This window comes from Carettochelys insculpta, chromosome 4 (genome assembly GCF_033958435.1).
Source record: "Carettochelys insculpta isolate YL-2023 chromosome 4, ASM3395843v1, whole genome shotgun sequence".
In the NCBI taxonomy this organism is placed as follows: domain Eukaryota; kingdom Metazoa; phylum Chordata; order Testudines; family Carettochelyidae; genus Carettochelys; species Carettochelys insculpta.
The window spans coordinates 49,864,295-49,883,793 of NC_134140.1; the positions used below are offsets into that span (position 1 = coordinate 49,864,295).

The window sequence follows — 19,499 nt, forward strand, 5'->3', positions numbered from 1 at the left end:
GACAGGCAGCTCATGCAATGAGATTAAATCTAATCTAAAATCATAACTAGGCCTCTTGAATAGTCTTGCACATATGGCCAATGTCCACTATTTTTAGGGAGATTGTCACCAGCATAAGCAAAATTCTGCTCTCATTTTCACCCACATACTCTCCCTGAAGGCAGTGGGCTTGCACAGGTTTATTTGACAGCAGAAGCTACCTGCAACTTGCTTTGGCTCTGAATGCCATAGCATTGGATGGGGGAATTATGGGTTTGTTTTTTTTTTTAAACAGTCCAGTCAAAGGAGTTCAGAAACTGAGCAAGTCATTACGACAAACCTGTATCAGCTGGGCTGCATTTTCTGGACTGCCGTACTGAAGATCATGCCCATTAATAGCTAACACCCGGTCATTTTCTCGAAGCTGTCCGTCACGGGCAGCCACACCTCCTTCCAACAAGTGGAAAATAAATACTCCAGGTTCATCTGCCTTGCGGACCAGCTTTATTCCCAGCTGCTCATCTGGGCTGCCTTTGTTTAGAATCACATGGAAACTGTCATCCCTGCCGTAGTAACCATTGAGAGACAGTCCGTGGTTTCGGCATCGGTACCTCTGCTCTCTGAGCACTGTGAGCCGGAGCACCTGAGAGGGCTGCTTCAGAACTGACAGGGCATAGTTGTGAGGAACGTTAGTGATGTCCAGGCCATTCACCTGAAAGAGAGAACCATAAATCAACACCGCGAAGAAGCAGCTAATCTGAAGTGGCCCTGGAGACAGTTGAACTGTTTATACAGATGTTTCCATGTTAACCGACGTGCCATATTTGAAACGGTGTCACACAAGAGGCCAAGTTTTTTATTAGAAAATATCCTTCCCCCAAGGACTGAACGCAGTGTACAGACATTCATTGTCTTTTTCCTCTCTCACTGATTGTCTCCAGACACAACTGCTATTTTTCAGTTTATTGCTGCCCTGCCTCAGGCCCCAATATCCTTTTGGGTAACTTCATTTTATCCCACAAATGTCTGATTACAAACCCTCTTCCCAACTACCCTTCCTCCCACTCCCACTCCTTTTCTGCAGGGTCCTTGTTCATTACCTCACAGTCACCGCAGGTAGACAGTCTGTATCCCCAATTTTCTTCCTCACAAAAGAACTTTTAATGTAAACGGTGGTGGGAGGGAGGGAAGCCCTGAGTGGCTTTAGTTCATTGTGGTCCAGAATCTCAGCTTGAGCCTATGCTGGTTTACATTAGCTGAGCAACTGGCCTTTCACGCTGCTGCACTTTCCCTGGGTCAGAAGTGTTTGTGTTTCTTTCAAATGGTTTCAGACAAAGAATTTTAAATCAATCCTGTAATTTTTGATTTGTAAAACCAGTGGGCTACTGCGCTTTACCCTTGCGAAATGCCAAATGTTTGCAGCATTTTAATTTGCTGGGAGAAAAACCAAACTAGACAACAGCCTCTAGGAGGCTTTACATTATAATAACCAAGCTATTTAAACATTTTACAATGTTTTCGTACTTCAACAAAAAAGATCCCCAGCAGGGGTGAAACGCCTCTGTACGGCTTGGCTTTGTAAACACCATCCAGCAGGCTGACAGCCACTGAGGGCTCTAGGGCAAAATGTGTGTGGGAGGACTGGCGCTGCTCCCCCCAGAAGGGACAGGGCCTCAGGGAGAAGGAGTGGGGCTGGGACAGCCAGCCGTCAGCTCAACCCTAAATGCAGTGCTGGGCTCCCCTCCAGCCCTCAGATCCTAGTGGCGTGCCTGGCACCGTGCCCCAGTAGCAATTCTAAGGGAATTGGGGCTCTGGCCACCACCGCTCCTGCAGTAGCAGCAGCCCAGGGGCAGTTGGCTCCCTTGTTCCCTGCAACCATCGGCAGGTCTGACAGCTTCCATGGCTACTAATATAGACTCTGCTAACCTGTTATCTTCAACTATCAGCAATTCTGCAACTCTCTGACTCTCTGAGCAGGGACCAGAATGACAGGAAAACAGCCTTGGCTTGCCTACGCTTAAACCATTACAGCTGTAGCTGCCTTACCCTTGCGCTTCAGTATAGACACTCACTACAGCACCAGAAAGGGGCCACCTGTTGCAGACGGCAGTAGCTAAGTTGACAGAAGAATTCTTTCACTGTTCTAGCATTGTCTAAGGAGTTAGGTAACGTTGCTGGGTCAACCTAGCTTTTCGGTGGAGACCTGGCCTTAAAACTTCTGTCACTTTGGATGGGCTTCTCCTCCAGTTACAGACAAGTATTATGAAGAGAATTTAACAAAGACAAGGGATAAATAGGTCAATGGCCCAATCCTGCATTATTGATTACAAATGGAACTTCTGATGGCAAAACTCCTTTAAGGGAAAAGAATCAGTGGGCAATCAAATCTTAATGTCATAATGTTGTGAGGTACTGAGTGTCCTCAGCTACCACAGATGTCAATGGCAGTTGAGAAAGCTAAGCAGCATAAGGTGGCACTCTGGATCTCCCAGGATCCGGCCCTGTTAGAGTACTAACAAAGAAAATAGTGAAATCTGTGCAGTGTTCAGTCACACTAGAGGTACTGTACACCACAGGTCATAGAATAGGGATTGTGAAACGAGGCACTAAGCTGGCTGTCAAAGTTCTAGCTCTGAGGGAATCCTGTAATATAAATATACAGTCCCCACCGCCAATCCCACCCCAGGCAACGAAAGGAGGGAACGAGTACTGTCTTCGCCAAGTTCTAGTGCACTTCTATTCTAAGAGCTGAAATCCCATCGATTTTAGGAGCTACAGAGGCCTCTGAGCTCACTAGCACAATGGGAGGCGCGGCATTTGCAGTCTTTGTTTTAAAGCCACAGTTGACATATACAAACACCAGATTATTTTAAAGTAGGTGGCCTTATTGTGGCCACCAGTCGTCCATTTCTGTGGAAACAGGAGTGGAAGTAGCAACTGACAGCTAATGTTGCCTAGTTATTTTAGCTTTCTTACAGATTTCAGCCGCAGACACTGACTGGCCAGTGTTTACCAAGCAGCACCTACAGAATCAGGGACCCATCCTGCCAGGTGCTGAGAGTCTCTCAGCATTGATGGAAAATGAAGGGTAGTACTAACTGTCCACTGGACTGCATCTGTAGGTGGTTCAGGGCCATGTTCTCTGCTGGTGGAATGCCACTCAAGTTTCATCAGCAGAGAATTTAGCTCTTAATGTATTAACAACACTGCCTTTAAAAAACACAAACCCAGAAGTCCTCATATCAGAACTATCTTTAGAACGCCCTGAAACTGAGTTAAAGATGTAAAAATTAACATTTCTTTATTCTAATACACAAACATTCTTAACCCTTCCCTCCCTACTGGTAGTTTAGTTGGGTGGTTCAACCAACGATGGGTCAACTTGAAGGTTTGCAGCTTTTATTTGGCTAAGTGTCATTCTGTTAATCAGATGCTCATAGGAATATCTCGGCCCTCATTCTCATAGCCTTGCAGCTCGTGTAGTCTTCCGTGCAAAGAGCATGTAAAACAATGTCAAGCCTGAATAGTGCATTTTGTACCCTTTGTACTAGTGTCAATCATTAAAAAGCAACAGAGTAATGGTAAATTAGACTTCTATCTAGAAGTGGATGCAAAATGTCAATAGAATATGCTGAGCTGTACTTCCTGATCGTAGCTGGACCAGAAATGGCACAGCAGTACTTTCTCTTACTGCATTTTGGTACTTCCACCTGTGGCCAGAAAGCAGAGGGGCCTGAAACTCCAGGGAAAATGAGCGAACCAATCAGTAATCTTCAAAAAAGAGTTTGCTTGAAGTTTTGAAGAAAGGTCAGGATCAGTTCTTGTTTGTTCAATGCAGTTCACCCATCCTTATTCACTGAGGCTCCAGTTTGAGAAAGTATGTCTGGTCAAGACAGCACTTAAATCCGTGTTTTGACAGAAGGCCCCATGTTAAGCACCAGGCCCTGCAATTTATCACACATCTTGTCATGCATTATGCTTCCATATATACAAATAGGTAAGTCTCACCTCCCTGTCCCATATCCCTAATGCACTACTTATTTACAGTGACTTGTTCTTTGTTAAGATGTTAACCCTGTCCCTGGCTTTTCCAAGTACTGTACCTTTAGTATCATGTCTCCTGGCAGTAATCTTCCATCTTTGGCTATCACCCCTTCTCGATAGATATGTTGTATAATGATGTGACCCAAAGGCGTCTCGCTTCCTCCCACAATCCTAATGCCAAGGCTTTCTTTGGGGTTAGTACGACTGATCTTGATACTTGTAATTTCTCCATCTGGAATCAGGTGATATAATCTGGGGAAGTCTGAAATACACATACAAAAATATCCGATACGATAATTTTGCTTTATTTAAAAAAAACCCACAACATAACTTCAGGTCTCCGCAGCAGATCCAACCAGTTTTAGTAGCCGATATGGTTTATCTTTAAGAGGAGGACCTGGGTTTTTTTTCCCCAGGGGTTGTTTTTAATTAGTAAATTCAAGGTTTAATGTTTTCTGCAATCTGTTCTCTGCAAGCCAACACCTTGACAGCCTGTGACTTCCCTGCTCATAAATACAGTTCCATAGAACACAGCTGGGACCTTCCAAGTGATCCAGGCAGGAGAAATGTATTTAAGGGAACAATATCTTAGGAGAACTAACGAGATACAATGCTCTTCCTCCTGAGGAAGTTCTTTACTGGCCCAATAACTATATGAGAGGGACACATGCAACTAACTACCAGATAAGCCAACAGCCTGCAAGGAAGCAGAATGACCTTCTAGCCCAGAACTTGTGTGCCAGTGTATCGGTAACTGCCGACAGGCGGACTTGACCCTGGGCCCCTTTGGAGCTTAATGCATGAGCCACTACAGTCTGAACTAAAAGCCAGCAGGCTCTCAGTTAAGGCTGTAGAGAAGACTCATTCTTTTTCTCTGTACGTGGTCTAGGTGCTACTACAGGGGACAGTGAAGCTCACCAGCACCAGCTATCAAGCAGTCTTAAGGTCTGGCATATACTACTACCTTGCTGTGGCAGCACTATACTATACAGAGAAAAACTAGCTTGGATTTTAGTGACAGGACATTTACTTGAAGGGAACAATGACCTTATTTCCCCTCCATGCTGGAATATTTTTCACCTCACTGAATAATCTCCCTCTCTCTCTCTCAGTGGCACAGAACCATGGTGTTTCCTCAGCTGCATTGTCTGGAGCGTTGCTGTACAAGAAAATTTGAGTGTAGGTTTATTATCCCTCTTAACTATAATTTACTATAGCAGGCACAGTAATTGTCTATACTGCATGTTACTGTAATTTTCTTCCCTTTTAGGAGTATTAAAACTTTTGGTCCAGATTAATTCATGCTCTAAATCCAAATAAAATCAGCATATTATTTTACACATGCCTTAGTATTCTTAATGTAGTCCTCTATCCCAAACCATCTATTACAGAGATAAAGCCCTCACCCATGCAAGAAGGCATTTTCAATTCTTGGTACAAGGGATCTTTTGATCATAACAGCAAGCTCACATTAGTTTTCTACCTGTGGGTTATTCCTGGACCATCATTCTTTTCAAAGAACTGTAATTACCTATTTTTAAAATCAAAGAGCATAAGTTTTCATTAAACAGCCAGCACTTAACTAGAGTTACAGTAGAACCGTATCAAAGAGCACAGTATTTCCGAGTCTAAGTTTATTAAACAGTGAACGGAGAGAGAGAGAGAGAGAAGCTGAAACAGACAAGTAGCATTGTGTTGCACCAGGTACCAATCTTTTCACTATTAACTCTTCAGGACAGGAAACTCTCCTCTTTCATGTCTGTAAAAACCACCTACCAGTAGCACAGAGTTGGTCTTTGCTGTTTACATACAGTAGCTCATATATGTATGTATGTCTGTAAACATGTATGTACTGTTTACATACAGTAGTGTTTCTCAACTTTTTTTTAAATAAAGTACCCTGTTTTTTTTAAAAAAATTATAAGTACCCCAAGACTTTTGTCATGTATCCCTAAGAGTATGAGTACCACTGGTTGGGGAACATGGTCCTAAGGTTATCTGAGGTCTTGAAAAAAAGTGCCATTCAATCTTTCCAGATTACTGTACCCTTTTCCGGAGTCAGATTTGTTTTGCCTACCACCGAGTTACACCTCACTTAAAAACTATTTACTTACAAAACATGTAAAAAAAATCACAGAGTACTACTACTGCAAACTTGCTGACTTTCTACCATCTTATTATTGAATAAATGAGTTGGAATAGAACTATTGTACTTACATTTCAACATGCGACATATGAAGCAGTAGAAACAAGTCATTGTCTGAATGAACTTTTAGATTGTACTGACTTTACTAGTGTATTTTACGTAGCCTGTTGTACAACTAGGCAAATATCTTGATGAGTTGATATACCCCCTGGAAGACCTCCTTGTATGGGATACATGCACTCCTGGTTGAGAAACACTGCAGTAGATAGAGTTTATTACTGAGCTAGTTTATTACAGCCTCACAACTGCTGTATCTGAGCACCAGTTTATCTTACAAATTCCTTTTAGTTGTTTCTGCTTTCCACTTTTGCACTCAATAAATTCCAGACAGATGGAAGTCATGTTACTTTGCCATGTACACCCATTTTCGAATCAGGTTTTGCCCAGTTTCTCAGTTATTCAATCACTTTAAATCACCACTGAATTTGGCCCCAAATATTTTTATAAAAGACCCACACGTTTTTGCTTGATTCTCATTTTGGATAAGAGGGTGTACAATTGATAGGAAGTGTAAAGGGGTTGTTGTATAAATGAGAACCGTAACCCCAATATTTCTCATTATATCTAAACACCACTGTAAACCATCTTGTCTATTGGTCCTAGGCATTTTTCAAGCCCTCATCACGTAGGTGCCAATGGAATTTTTGTAGTGTTACCAATGCAACTGATCAGAAAACGTGTTGAATTTCACATTCCATGGTGACTTGTCACATCTAATAAACTGTACCATTTGATTTTATCAGACTCTCACTCTACATCTTATTCTCAGAGCCATTTCTAGTGATCTGGCCTCGTGATCTGTGGGCCCAGCACACTATGCCAAGTTTACATCAATCTTGCTATGGATTTCTGCTGAGTTGCACTGGCATAAAAATGGATGATACTATGGTGGATCAGGAACATTTGTTATGTTATATAGTTTTGGTTCTTTGGTCCATGTATAGATGATGCTTTTAACTAGTTTGAAACCTATTTTGAGCCTATTAAGTCTTGCAGTGGCATATTCTCATCCTTCACTACAAACTTTACAAACTTAAGTGCTCATCTGCACTTACCCAAAGATCAACGCTCTGGAGATCAGTCTCCTGGAGGTCAATATGGGGTCTAGTAGGGATGCACTAAATCGAATACTGCACATGCTCCCATCAACCCCAGTACTCCTGGGGAGTCACAAGGAGTAAGGGAAGTTGACGGGAATGGGGATGCTGTGGTAAGTCAAACTAAATGACGTCAACTCCAGATACACAATTCATGTAGCTGGAGTGGTATAACTCAGTTTGACTTTGCCCCCTAGTGTAGACCTGCCCTTAGCGGTTGATAGACCGCAATGAACTTATATCTAATTTACTTTTATTTTAATCCAATGTGTAATCCATAAAGAAATCTCTCCAAGAATTTTCTCTTGCAAGACAATGATTATGTGGGTTTTTCCCTTACACTCAATTGTGTGCTTCTGAACTATGTCTACACAGTCCTTCCCTTCCAGAAGGGACATGCAAATATGGCCAATTGGGAATGCAAAGGAGAAATGGATTTAAATATCTCACACCTCATTTGTATATTCCTGTGTGATGTGGCTTCTGGAAGAGCCATTTCAAGAAGCCAAAGCAGCCATGTGGACAGGGCTCCTTTGAAAGGAAAGCCCCCTTTTGAAAGTACCCTTCCTCCTGAAAAAAATTAGGAAGAAGGGTTCTTTCAAAAGTGATGTTTCCTTTCAAAGGAACCCTGTCCACACCGCTGCTTTAGCTTCCGGAAATGGCTCTTCCAGAATCCAGATCACACGAGAGTATGCAAATGAGGCATGAGATAGTTAAATCTGTGTCTCATTTTCATTTCTGATTGGCTATATTTGCATGCCCCTTCCAAAAGTGAGGGGCAGAGTAGATGCAGCTCTGATGTCTTTAAAGAACATCCTAAAAGATCTAGAGTGTTTTTTATAAAAAGTATACAACACTGCCCACAATGGTCAAGCAGGTGAAATGATTGGACTAATTTTTATTTCTGCTGGCTTCTTTAAGGTTCTAATCTATGGTCTACATTCACAATATCCATTTCTACTTTGAGCTAGGGGTTTCAGCTGTATAGTTGTCTAAACTGTACGGCTCTGGCCACACTTGGCCAAAACTTTGAAGTGGACATGCTAAAGGCCATTTCAAAGATTACTAATGAGGCACTGAACTGAATATTCAGTGCCTCATTAGCATTAGGATTCTTTCGGCCGCAGCACTTCGAAAGCACCGCTTTTGAACGTGTGCTGCTCAGTGCGGCTACACATGGGTCCTTTTCTAAAGGACCCCGCACATTTTGAAATCACTTTATTCCCCTCAGCTGAGAGGAATAAGGGGATTTTGATATGTGCAGGGTCCTTCCAAAAAGGACCCCCGCGTAGCTGTGCTGAGCCACGCGTGTTCAAAAGCAGGGCTTTTGAAGTGCTGCGGCCAGAAGCGTCCTAATGCTAATGAGGCACTGAATATTCAATTCAGCACCTCATTAGTAATCTTCGAAATGGCCATTAGCATGGCCATTTTGAAGTTTTGGCCAAGTGTGACCACAGCCTACCAGATTAAAAACTAGCTGCTGTTTTGATAAAGTAGGTACTTACAGGTCCTTTTTTAAGCAGAACAAATCTGTTACTCACTTCAATGTCTGTATGAATTATAAAAATGGTAAATTAAAATATTCTTTACCTATTTTAAGCAGTAATATACACAAAAAATAACTGAATGGGCTTTTAATTTACTAATATTTTTACTTCACTCAAAAGCATTAGGCCCCAGTTCCAGCAAATGATAGCCTATGAGTGGATGCCTGTGCCTGAACAGAGCCACCTTGACCTCAACAGGGCTCCGCAAAGGTGCAAGTCACACACTAGATACAGGTAATGGTAGGATGAGAGTCTTATTCTGCGTGCCCAATCTTCACTGTATTCTTTATTAGTTAACCCTTCCTCTTTCATCAGGTTTTCCAGAGCCGGAAAACCACTAAATACTTCATACCTTTATTTTCCCGTTTATACTTCCAATCTTTACATGTCGTTGAACAGCAGAATCTAGAAAGAAGTAAACTTTCTGTCTCGTTTTGGGTGATGCTGCTTGCAGAAATTTCTCCGTACTCTTGTACATTTCTTAGCAGGAGTGGTATAGAGCACTCTGAATCTATCAATAACAACAAAAGGTCATCTGCATTCAGAAATAGCCAATGTATTTGTTCCTCAAGGAATACTCCTTTGATATCAACATGTAGTATTAGTGACTTTACAGTTTTAAATAACACAGGAGAGAATGGCCATCTCTGTTTACTTGAAAACATGTAAGACCAAGTGTTCGTTAGCATTTTAGCTACAGAATTTTTATGAGACATCAGATCACTCAGATTTATGTTACTTAATGTAAGTATAAGAGCAAAGCTCAAATTTAACAACTCATAGGCTTATTACATGTAACGCACACACCTGCTGGGTGTGGTTCACTGTCCCTTGCATTGGCAAATAAACCACTTAGAACAAGAATGAGTCTTCTCTACAGCCTTAACAGGGACTTCTAGCTCAATCTGTAGAGGCTCTTGCATTGAGCTCTGGAGGTCTCAGATTTGAGTCCACCCAGAGTGGTTACATGTGTACCTACTGATAAGTCTGCTCGTGAAATATCCTGTTCCTTAGCTTCTGACATCAGACGTGATGAGTGGTGTTAATGTCTGCTATTAGGTTTTAGCCCATCCTGATGAGACAGAATTATTAACACAAGTTGCACTCCATGCTGCAAATCTATATTCATGTTGGTAAGGCCAACTGACATGACTGACTCACTGAAGCCAGAGAGTGTATTTCCATGACTAAAGACTACTCACCTAAATAGGGCTCTGCAGGCTATCACTTCCATTAACCCAATATCCAGAATTTAAGGAATATTAATTCATTTTATAATCAATTTCAAATACACAGATCAATAAATCTGACAAACAAGTTTGATCTCGTTTGGTTTCTGTATTACATTAGAATTATGAAGGCCTGGAATATTGTCCTTTGCAACCCACTTTAATATGTGACTTTCCTAATGATTTTCAGTTACTTTGGAAAGATGATCTATCTAAATTCTCCAGTGAAATTGTCTATACTTTGGGGATTTCAACTTTTTAAACATCTTATTGCTTCTGTGGTTCCCTCCACTGGTACACCAATCATCTCAGAGAAAATTTGATAGGAATGATTATGTGATTGTTTAAAATCTTATACTACCTCATTAAAATTACACTTGTTTTACATAGTCCGTAATCACATTTCCCTTTTATGGTCTATTTTGGCCTTACACAGGCAGGCTGCAACAGAAATGATGGAAACCCTGCAGGATTTCTTCTTTTCTAGGTATTTATGCCTTGTGCCTCAGCCTGGGATTGTAGTGCTTAAGATCCAACTTCACGCAATCTCCACCAGCTGTTTTGTGAGATTTTGGCTGCCACTGAAAGTAGCAAAACCAGAAATTCCAGTCTGCTGCGGTGGATAGAAATTTGCAAGTTGCCAAAAGTGAAGGAGACTCCACATCTGGGCTTGGGCCATACCTAGAATAAACTTGATTTTTTTGGTGTTCTTTTATCCCCATAACCCTTTTTCCTTTCTTTATACGACAAGGATCACAGGCTTGAAGCTGAAAGGAGATTCTAGTTTGTAAGCACAGGAGCCGCTACCCCTATAGCACTTGTATCCCAGCCTGCCCACAGGCTGCCTTGCCAGCAACTCACTTGTATTGAGCCCCTATAAAGGAACTCTATAGAATACAAGAAGGTGGACATCCTAGTAGTGTCTGCACCACCCTGCCTGCTCTCGTCAGCTGCGATGGAAAGGATAAGCAGTCGCTCTCACTGCAGGGTACTACCTGCAACTCTACAGTCCCAGGGAAGCTCCCAGGCTGCATGAGACATACGGAAATGAGGAAAACAAAATCAGATAATCATATATTGTAAAAGATTTTTGTTAAGGTGAAGCCTATTTAAAAATGCTTTAGCTAATTTGACAATTAATTAAATGTATCAGTTTATTCTTTATCTTTATGTTGTCTGAATTTTAGTTGTTTCCAATGAGGTACTCTTGACTTTGCCTCCTGAGATTGTCAAGGTTGCACCTTTTTGGTTGACTGCTCACTAGGCACTCACCTTCCTTTTACTCTGATGCTTTTTATAGAACACTGCAACTCCTCTTCAGGTTTTTTTTTTTTTTTTTGCCCTAACGGGACAGCCTCATGAGACTTCTAAAGGGAGAACAGTCAGACCACGTACTCTTACTCTAAGATACATCTGCTCTATGCATGCATTTGCTCTATGTTTGCACAGCACTTAACACAGTTTGAGCCCCAGATGCTAGAAGCTAATAAAATAATTATAATACAACAGTTAGAAAAATGATGCATTGTGAGGCACATTCCATCTCAAATAGCAGGTAACATAAGTCAGCAATCACAACTTCCACTTATTTTACTATGACACAGTTTCCTAAAATAACTAATGAACATTACTGAAAACCATTAGCAGGGGCACTTGTTACAGGAGAACACACCAAAGCCTGTTCCCACACTTAGCTTTAGCCTAGGTGGCTTCAAATTAAGACTGGAGACTGGTTTCAGCGAGGAGTATATCTGTCTCTGGTGGACAGAAGTGAACATAACCAGGGTGACATGAAACTAGGTGTCTACTGACATAAGTGGAGTACCATAGTTGTTACTGAGTTGCTCGGAGGTACTTGATCATTTAAGCCAACTGATGATGCAACTCACAGCGACAGACCTAGTCATGAGAAATTACATCTAAAATGCAATACAGTTGGAGAGCCTTCTTCAAAACCCCAACACCTTGTTTCACTTCTCAGAATGAAAAGCCATTTATTGTTAGCCTTTCAACATTTCAGGGATGAAACAGGGATTATTTTTCTTCAAAGCCTACATGCTACAAGTTAGACCATTCTTATTTAAACACTGTCAACCTGAATGCCAAACCCTAAACACAAAGTTCCATGCCCATATTGCCAGAAAATACCTTACATTCTTAAAAATACCTGGATTTCTAAAAATCCACTTTACTTCTCAGTCTGCATGCTTTTGGGTTTATCCTTTAGCATTCCCTTCATCTTGCACAATAAATAGCTTTTATTGAAACTTTCAGAAAAAAACCAGACTGAGGCAGAGAGCAATTCTGAAAAAAATTAACATACATGGTGGAGGGGTTTGAAAAGATTATCAGGGATTGAAAGCAAGGTCTTACAATGGAAAGTGAGAAACCATCTTAATTGTAGGGGGCACTACTAGCTCCATGTATAGTTAATCATTATATTGCTAAGAGACCCCCTAGGACACTACAATATGATCAGATCAGAGAGACAATTAGCATTGTTTAATATTTATCAAATGCATCGGAGTCCCTTGACAGTGAAAGAACTCTCTGAGGACAGTACTCGGGGCGGATTAAGACCAGGCGGAGCCATGGAGCACAAAGCCCCACCCCCCGAAATATATTAAAATATTAATGTAACATTATTTATGCTTTAAAATCTAATCATGCTTAATATTACTCATGATGCATATTAAAATTACACTTAAGTCAATTTTAAACTAAGAATGACATGACACATTTCTTTTGTTCCATTAAAGGGAATTGTTTCAACGAAGGAGTTGTGGCGCCTGGGGTTAGGGGCCCAGGGACAACTGCCCTTATGTTGTTCTGCCACTGGCATACCAGAAAGATCTCAGGCTAAACAGAGTCAAGGCTGTTTCACTGTGGACCTTTCCAGGTTACCGAAAATAACGACGAAGAGAAGTACAAATCACCACTTTAGGCACACAGCAGCTAGCCTACTGCAGTCACATTATCAGAGCTGTGGCACAGTGACGATATCAGACTCACAGAAGGGAGCCTATATCAGTGATATGGACTATGCCAATGGGGTCCGTTTAAATTCTGTTCAGGCTTTGCAAGTGTAGGAAGTGAAGTGAAAACATCTTCTTTCTTTTTGTGCCTCGGATACAAACACAAAACAGTCAGAGACCCCTAACCAAGGCAATGGGAGGGAATTCTGACATACCAGCAGACCAGTCACAACAGACACTAACATCACCAGCTCACCTGGATTTTTGTCAAAGGGATGGCAGCTCCTTACATAGAGATTCACCTTTAATTAGTAATAAGGCATTATCAAAAATATTATGGCAACCTGATTTCCGCTGCTCAGAGGGTACCAGTGTAAAAACCACGAACGCTTTGGACCTAATTCTGTCATCATGCTGGCATGCACCAGACACCTCTCTGCTGATGTCAATGCAGTTGCACTGGGGGAAAAATGGGTAATTTGGCCACAGCTGGTTGGATGAAAATCCCACCAACAAGGAAGGTGTACGGGACAGTATAACACCAGTAGAGCTAGCTCTGGTGCCTGTGCCAAAGCTCCCAGCCTCCCTAGCAGAGCCGGTGTGTGGAAGGAAACAGAGGGCATCCCAGAGGCAGGAAGGAAAGGGGATAGGGCACGGCAGCAGACAGCTCTACTACACCAATTCACAGCAGACATGTGGTGCCTTGGGAGCCAGGATAAGCTGTCAGGAATTACAGTAGCCTCCAAACTGTGCTGAGACCAGAGTCCCACTCTCTCCTGCACTGAAAACTGCTTCGCACAAGGGAATATCTGGCTTTTGAATCCCATTTGGACGGAACATGGAGTGGCACAGGGCATATATCTAGAAATAAACTGAAGTGGAGCTGGCAACTACAGCAAAAAAAAAAAGATTTAAAATAACAGTAGCAGCTAACCCATCCAAATGACTGCTGACCTCTAGGAAAGCATGAGGTACAAAATATAATGTTGGTAAAACCAGCCATATCTTCAATCCTGCCAGGATTCAGTACATCCTAACATCAACCAGTCAGGATGAGCCTGCAAGATACAAGGCATTGCCTGGAGGCCAATGGACCACGAAGAGACGCACATCTTATCCAACACAGCACCACACTATCCAAGAGCTAAAATCTCTTCAAAAGGGCTAAGAGACACAACAAAGTAGGATGAATGTGCAGCAAGCTGAAATTCAGCCTGCAGAGCAGTGACCTGTTTGGCTAGTAGATGTCAGCTATCTTCAGCGCGTGACCCAGTGACAACATAATTAACAAGAGTCGGACTGTAGACTATGGAACAGAACTGAAGGATCCCCCCTACACCCACACAGCATTGGAGTGTTCTGCTCCCCATCAAGATGATTACTATGGTTTCTGGAAGAGCTGTATTGAGTTTGCTCCTCCAGCAAGAATCTCTGAGGTTATACTACAGAAAGCACCTCTTGCAATGAATAATCAAGTGTCAAAATAATAGATTCATATTAAGGGCATATTTGAATTCTTGAAAGTTGTTTGTTCACATGCTTGACTTAATAGGGAATTTAAATATAGATTCCCAGAACTGTCACCACACAACCGCATACCTTTTCTGGAGTTGACTTCACACAATAGCAGTAACGTCCATGCAAATAGCCTTTTAGGTATATGATTTGACATTTGAATGCATAATTACTGTGATTGCTATGATCATAACTGCTCATTCAAATTGAATAGCCAAATACGCTCGTGGCTTCTCACATGCAATAGCACATGAAGAGTTTTGTAAATCTGGGCTTTTTAAAGTTTGCTTGCAATCTTTTACTTTAAATATCAGTGAAGCTATTTGGTTCAGCCAAGTTATCAATGATGCCCTTAGGTCAAATATCAGAACAATAGCTACCTTAGAGAAAGGTTTATGCATTTGGAGTCACCTGGTTGTTATTTGAATCCAACTTTTAAGTCACTTTATAAATATGTCTCTCAGTACTGAAAAATGCCAGAAAATATAGAAATGGAGCTTTCAACATGGAACAAACAGTGATGTTGGCTTCTCTCTCCACTGTTGCCCACCTTGTGTAGTCATTTGTTCCTGTGTGAAGGGGATGCAAAATGCTACTGTTTTGACTTGGCAGCCTTTTACACTTGCTATATTCACTAAACTGTATACACATTAATGACTGCAATGCAATGGAGAACTAGAACTTCTGCCTTCCAAAAACATTAACCTAAGCAACATGCAGATGGATATCTGATTAGGGGATAAGAGATTCAATGCCCTATTCTCATTGCTAAAGTTAAGAGCAGAGAAATGATGAGGCTGATTTATTTAATCACCACTCCAAAGATACTGTTACTTCCCCCTCCAGGTTCATGGCTGCAGCGTTGGCATATGGTACAGAGCACTTAAGTTAATGTTTATGTAGTGCTGTGAGCCTATCAAGTGCTAAGTATAATTTTCCACCCCTTACAGATACCACATAGTAGCCTGTCTCCAGTTCCCTATGACAGTGCACAATGCTCCTGCAGTGTCCTCTGTCTGGCCACGTTTGCACACATCAACCACCAAATATCAAACACAGGTGCCAGAACACTGATGATGATTTGTACAATACCTTCCACCTGTAGACTTCCAAATGCTTAAAAACATTAATGAATCCTCACAACCCCTGAGGTGTATAGTAGGTATTATACAGTATTATGGGTGTGGTTGGGGGCGAGGGGGGTGTGTGTGTTACTGAGACACACACTTCGTAAGTGGCTTGACCAAGAACAGAGAATGAATCAGGGCAGAGCTAACAACAAAATGTAGGTGTCCTTAATTTCAACCCATGTTTTAAACGCGAGCCCATGAGGGTCTCTGTAGCAGGTGTTCTGCTGCCAGAATATCTTCAATCAGATTCCACATATCTCTGTGGTCTCCCTCTCCTTGAGTGGCTGGTACATTTTTAAAAAAAATAAAACAATGAAGTATTTTAAAACCAAAAAGCAGTCATTGACTTGGCACTACAGTCTCACAATACACAAATAGGGCTGTGTCTACACGAGAGGGTTTTGTTGAGAAACCTGGCATTTTGTCGACAAAGCCCAGGGACCATGGAGATTCCCAAGGCATTCTGTAGACAGTAAATTGACAGAATGAAGCACTTTTGTTGACAGTCTTCTCCTGCTCCCCATGAGGCAGAAAGCTGGTCTAGACATTTCAGGGGTCCTCTACTGACAGACAGGGCTTCTGGGACACCGGGCAGCCCCATCTGCTGTACTTCTGGTTTGCTGTTTTGTCAAGAGAGCATCTGGTCAGTCTAGCCACACTCTGTTGACAGAGTGGATCTCTCTTGTAATCTGCTTGGCAGTTTGGCCACAATCTGTCAACAGAAGTTTTGTCAGAAGGTATCTTCTGACAAAAACGTCCATTGACAAATCACTGTAATCTAGACATAGCCCAATAGAAGTAATGTAAGCTCTGTGTATTAAATTATTGTGTGAATGGGGTTCCCACCCGGTCATAGTGTATAGAAAAAGACACAAGCTGATTCAAGTGTTACCTTCCACTGTGGCAAAACAATTTTGAACACACTCCCTTTCTCGGTGAGCTTGGCTGGACACAGAGCTGCCACTTTTTGTCCTTCGAAGAACACTGAAAGCTCGATGGATTTTTTTAAAAGACCTGCTTCTTATGGTGGAACGCTCAAAGGGACGACCTGAAACAGACAGAGAAATTTAGTAGACCACAGCAGCTTTGAGTTCTAGAACCTACAGAACTCTGTTACTTCCATAATGCAGGTATGCATGGGGGGAGGCAGAGGTTGGTAGCCACAGTGACACCAGGGCTGCTGTGGTGTCACCCTTCCCTCCTCGCTAGGGCAGCAGCACATGGCATTGCTGCAAAGCCAGTAGGGTGGCCTCTCCAACCCCACGGCCTACCCCACTATTGCCAAGTGTTTTAATGGTTAAAATGAGAAAGGTCCAGAATGCCTAGCCTTAGGGCATCTCATCCCCCTGCTCAGGAACAATTATTAGGGGGTCAGAAACCAAAAGAGATCTCAGTTTCTAAAAGAACTTTTGCAGAAAGGTTTTTAAAACTGAGAAAAAATGATGACAGGAAGGAGGAGAGGAAAAAAGAGCCAAAGGGACTTGGCAAGATTGTATAAATGTATAATTTATATACAGATTCTTCTGATTGCTACAGGGTGATAGGTAATGCGTGACACTTATTATTCTGTATGGCCATGTCTACACGGCATTCCTCTTGTGAGAGAGGAATGCAAATGAGAGAACCCAACATTGCAAATGAAGCGCTTCTTTACAAATCTCATGCTTCATTTGTATAATCTAGCGCAATTGCATTGTCAGGAGAGATTTTGATAAAACAAAAAAACCCAAACAGCCATGTAGACGGGGTTCTGTCAGAGAAAACCCGCTTCTTTGACAGAATCCTTTTACATGCAAAGGTTTCCCTCATTTGCATTCCTTTCTCACAAGACGAATGTTGTGCAGACACAGCCTATCTTTCACTATGATACACATGCTGGGTGCGATACCATCTAGCTGTGCAAAACTCACCCAAATCTGGTTTAAAAGCTCACAGCTCACCCAGAACAGCAGGGTTCACGTCTATGATGAAGGTCTTTGATTCTGTCTGCCCTCCCACCACAGACTCTCAGGACCAAAGCTTCGGTCTTGGATTCCTATATTGATTCATTTTAAAGCTTTCCTTTCTAGTCTTGCATCCATCCTCTCACAGTAAACCCCTGTTATCTCCTATATCCCACAGAATAAGACTTCTATTTGTACTGTACTCTTCTTTTCACTTCTTGATGGCTACTGCTGGCCATGCTGCATTTTTCCAATATGTTACACTCACTAGGGCTTGGCAGGGTAGGAGAGGAAGAAATAGGAAAAGATTTATTGGTGTGGCTAGTTGATGACTGTGGTTCGTTTTTGCAATGCCAGTTCCTTTCAGCTGCATCATCTTGGAATGCTGGGAAATACTCCCCCAAGGTCATGGGTTCATTTTCCTGGGAAAATGTTGTACCCACAGAACATTGGTTCATTTCAAGACATTGCTGAATGAATATATTGCTTTATTGGCAGCACGTTTTGACAAGATACATTGAAAATGGCTATGACAGAAAACAGACAGACAGGTTTCTCTTCTTTCTGGCATTTCTAAAGCTTTCATAAAAGTGCATTTCAGAAAGAGGCTCCTAGCTTCAGAGATCACCCTAGTTAGTTCTTACTTCTGCTTCGGTTGCTTCTGCTGGAATCTCCAGAACTGCTCCCTGACTGGCTGTCTTCTGAGGCAGGGTTGAAGGCTGGATTAACTAGGCCTGGCTCATCTGTCATTAAGGCTATTGCTGCAGCTGAGGAAAGCTCTGGGCTAAGAGCCGCTACGGTTAAAGCAGGACTACAATCCGGAGAGTCATCTTGTGAACGTCTCTTTCGTTCCTTGGTAAGGCCATAATGGGATGCTCCTTTACATCTAAAGCAAAGCGAAGGAAAAGGATACGTTAATAAAAGTTACATTTAAAGCATGACCTGTTTATGAGTGTCTGACACTAACAAATGATTGACAGTACCATCACAATTAAACCATTGCAATTAAATCTTTTCTTGACCTATGAAATCCAGACATCAAGCACTGTGGGAAAAGGCCAGCCCCATCAAGGTTTCACAGAACAGACGACACTGAATAATTAGCTAAATTATTATTTTATCTGAGAAATCTGCCTCAGGAGGCAATTAGAAAGATTCAGGCAGTGTGTAGCGATAGTTCTACTTGGAATAAACAGGAGAGATAGGCTTAGCAGGTGATTGATCAAATCAAAGACCGGAATCTATAATCTGTCCTTTGTCTGCAATTAATGAAAGAAACCAGTGTGAGGCTTGAAAGCTTGTTTGTGTCAGTTTATGTTTGTGAAAGGAAAAGCCACATACACAGTACCTTTGTGAGTTCCTCACCATGACAAATAGTCTCTGTCAGCGGAGCTGTCACTCTGTCCACAAAAGACATTTCTTCCTCTGCCCCCAGCCCTGTTTTTTAAACGTCTTGCTTCACAGCACCTACTACAAATCTGGGCTAACAGCACTGATGAGCCACGATTCAGATATGAATAACCCTGAATTTGGAAATCTTCAGCAATGGAATGCCAGATCCAGACCCAGCTTGCTTAGCTTGACTGAAAACTCCACTTCCTGCTAACAGGGACACAGTTTCACTCCTTTAGATTGAAAAATTAAACTCTTTTAAACTGTGTCTGCAGTGGTGTTTATATGTGGTGTTCTCAGCTGAGCTAAGTGATCTCCCTTGGGCTAAATCAATTGTAAAATGCCCCTTTCCTCCCTGTCTAGCCAAGACCTAACAGACAATATGGAGTGACCACTCACCATCACCATAAACACTCAGGAGAGACAAAGGCCTGAGAGTCCC

General features: G+C 42.0%; 1 protein-coding gene across 6 annotated transcripts in view; it reads right to left on the bottom strand.

The window, feature by feature from the left end:
- The window catches only part of LNX1 (ligand of numb-protein X 1), an 84,872-nt gene that overhangs the window by 32,580 nt on the left and 32,793 nt on the right, over positions 1–19,499 (bottom strand). For 4 of the 6 annotated variants that reach the window (XM_074992765.1, XM_074992769.1, XM_074992767.1 and 1 more), the window contains exons 2-6: positions 18,310–18,551; positions 16,615–16,770; positions 9,226–9,384; positions 4,083–4,285; positions 320–691 (exon numbers count right to left, since the gene is read on the bottom strand). In XM_074992765.1, the coding sequence (XP_074848866.1) occupies positions 320–691; positions 4,083–4,285; positions 9,226–9,384; positions 16,615–16,770; positions 18,310–18,551 (1,132 nt within the window). The remainder of the gene's footprint in view (positions 1–319; positions 692–4,082; positions 4,286–9,225; positions 9,385–16,614; positions 16,771–18,309; positions 18,552–19,499) is intronic. The other 2 variants (XM_074992766.1, XM_074992768.1) reach the window with 1 other exon arrangement.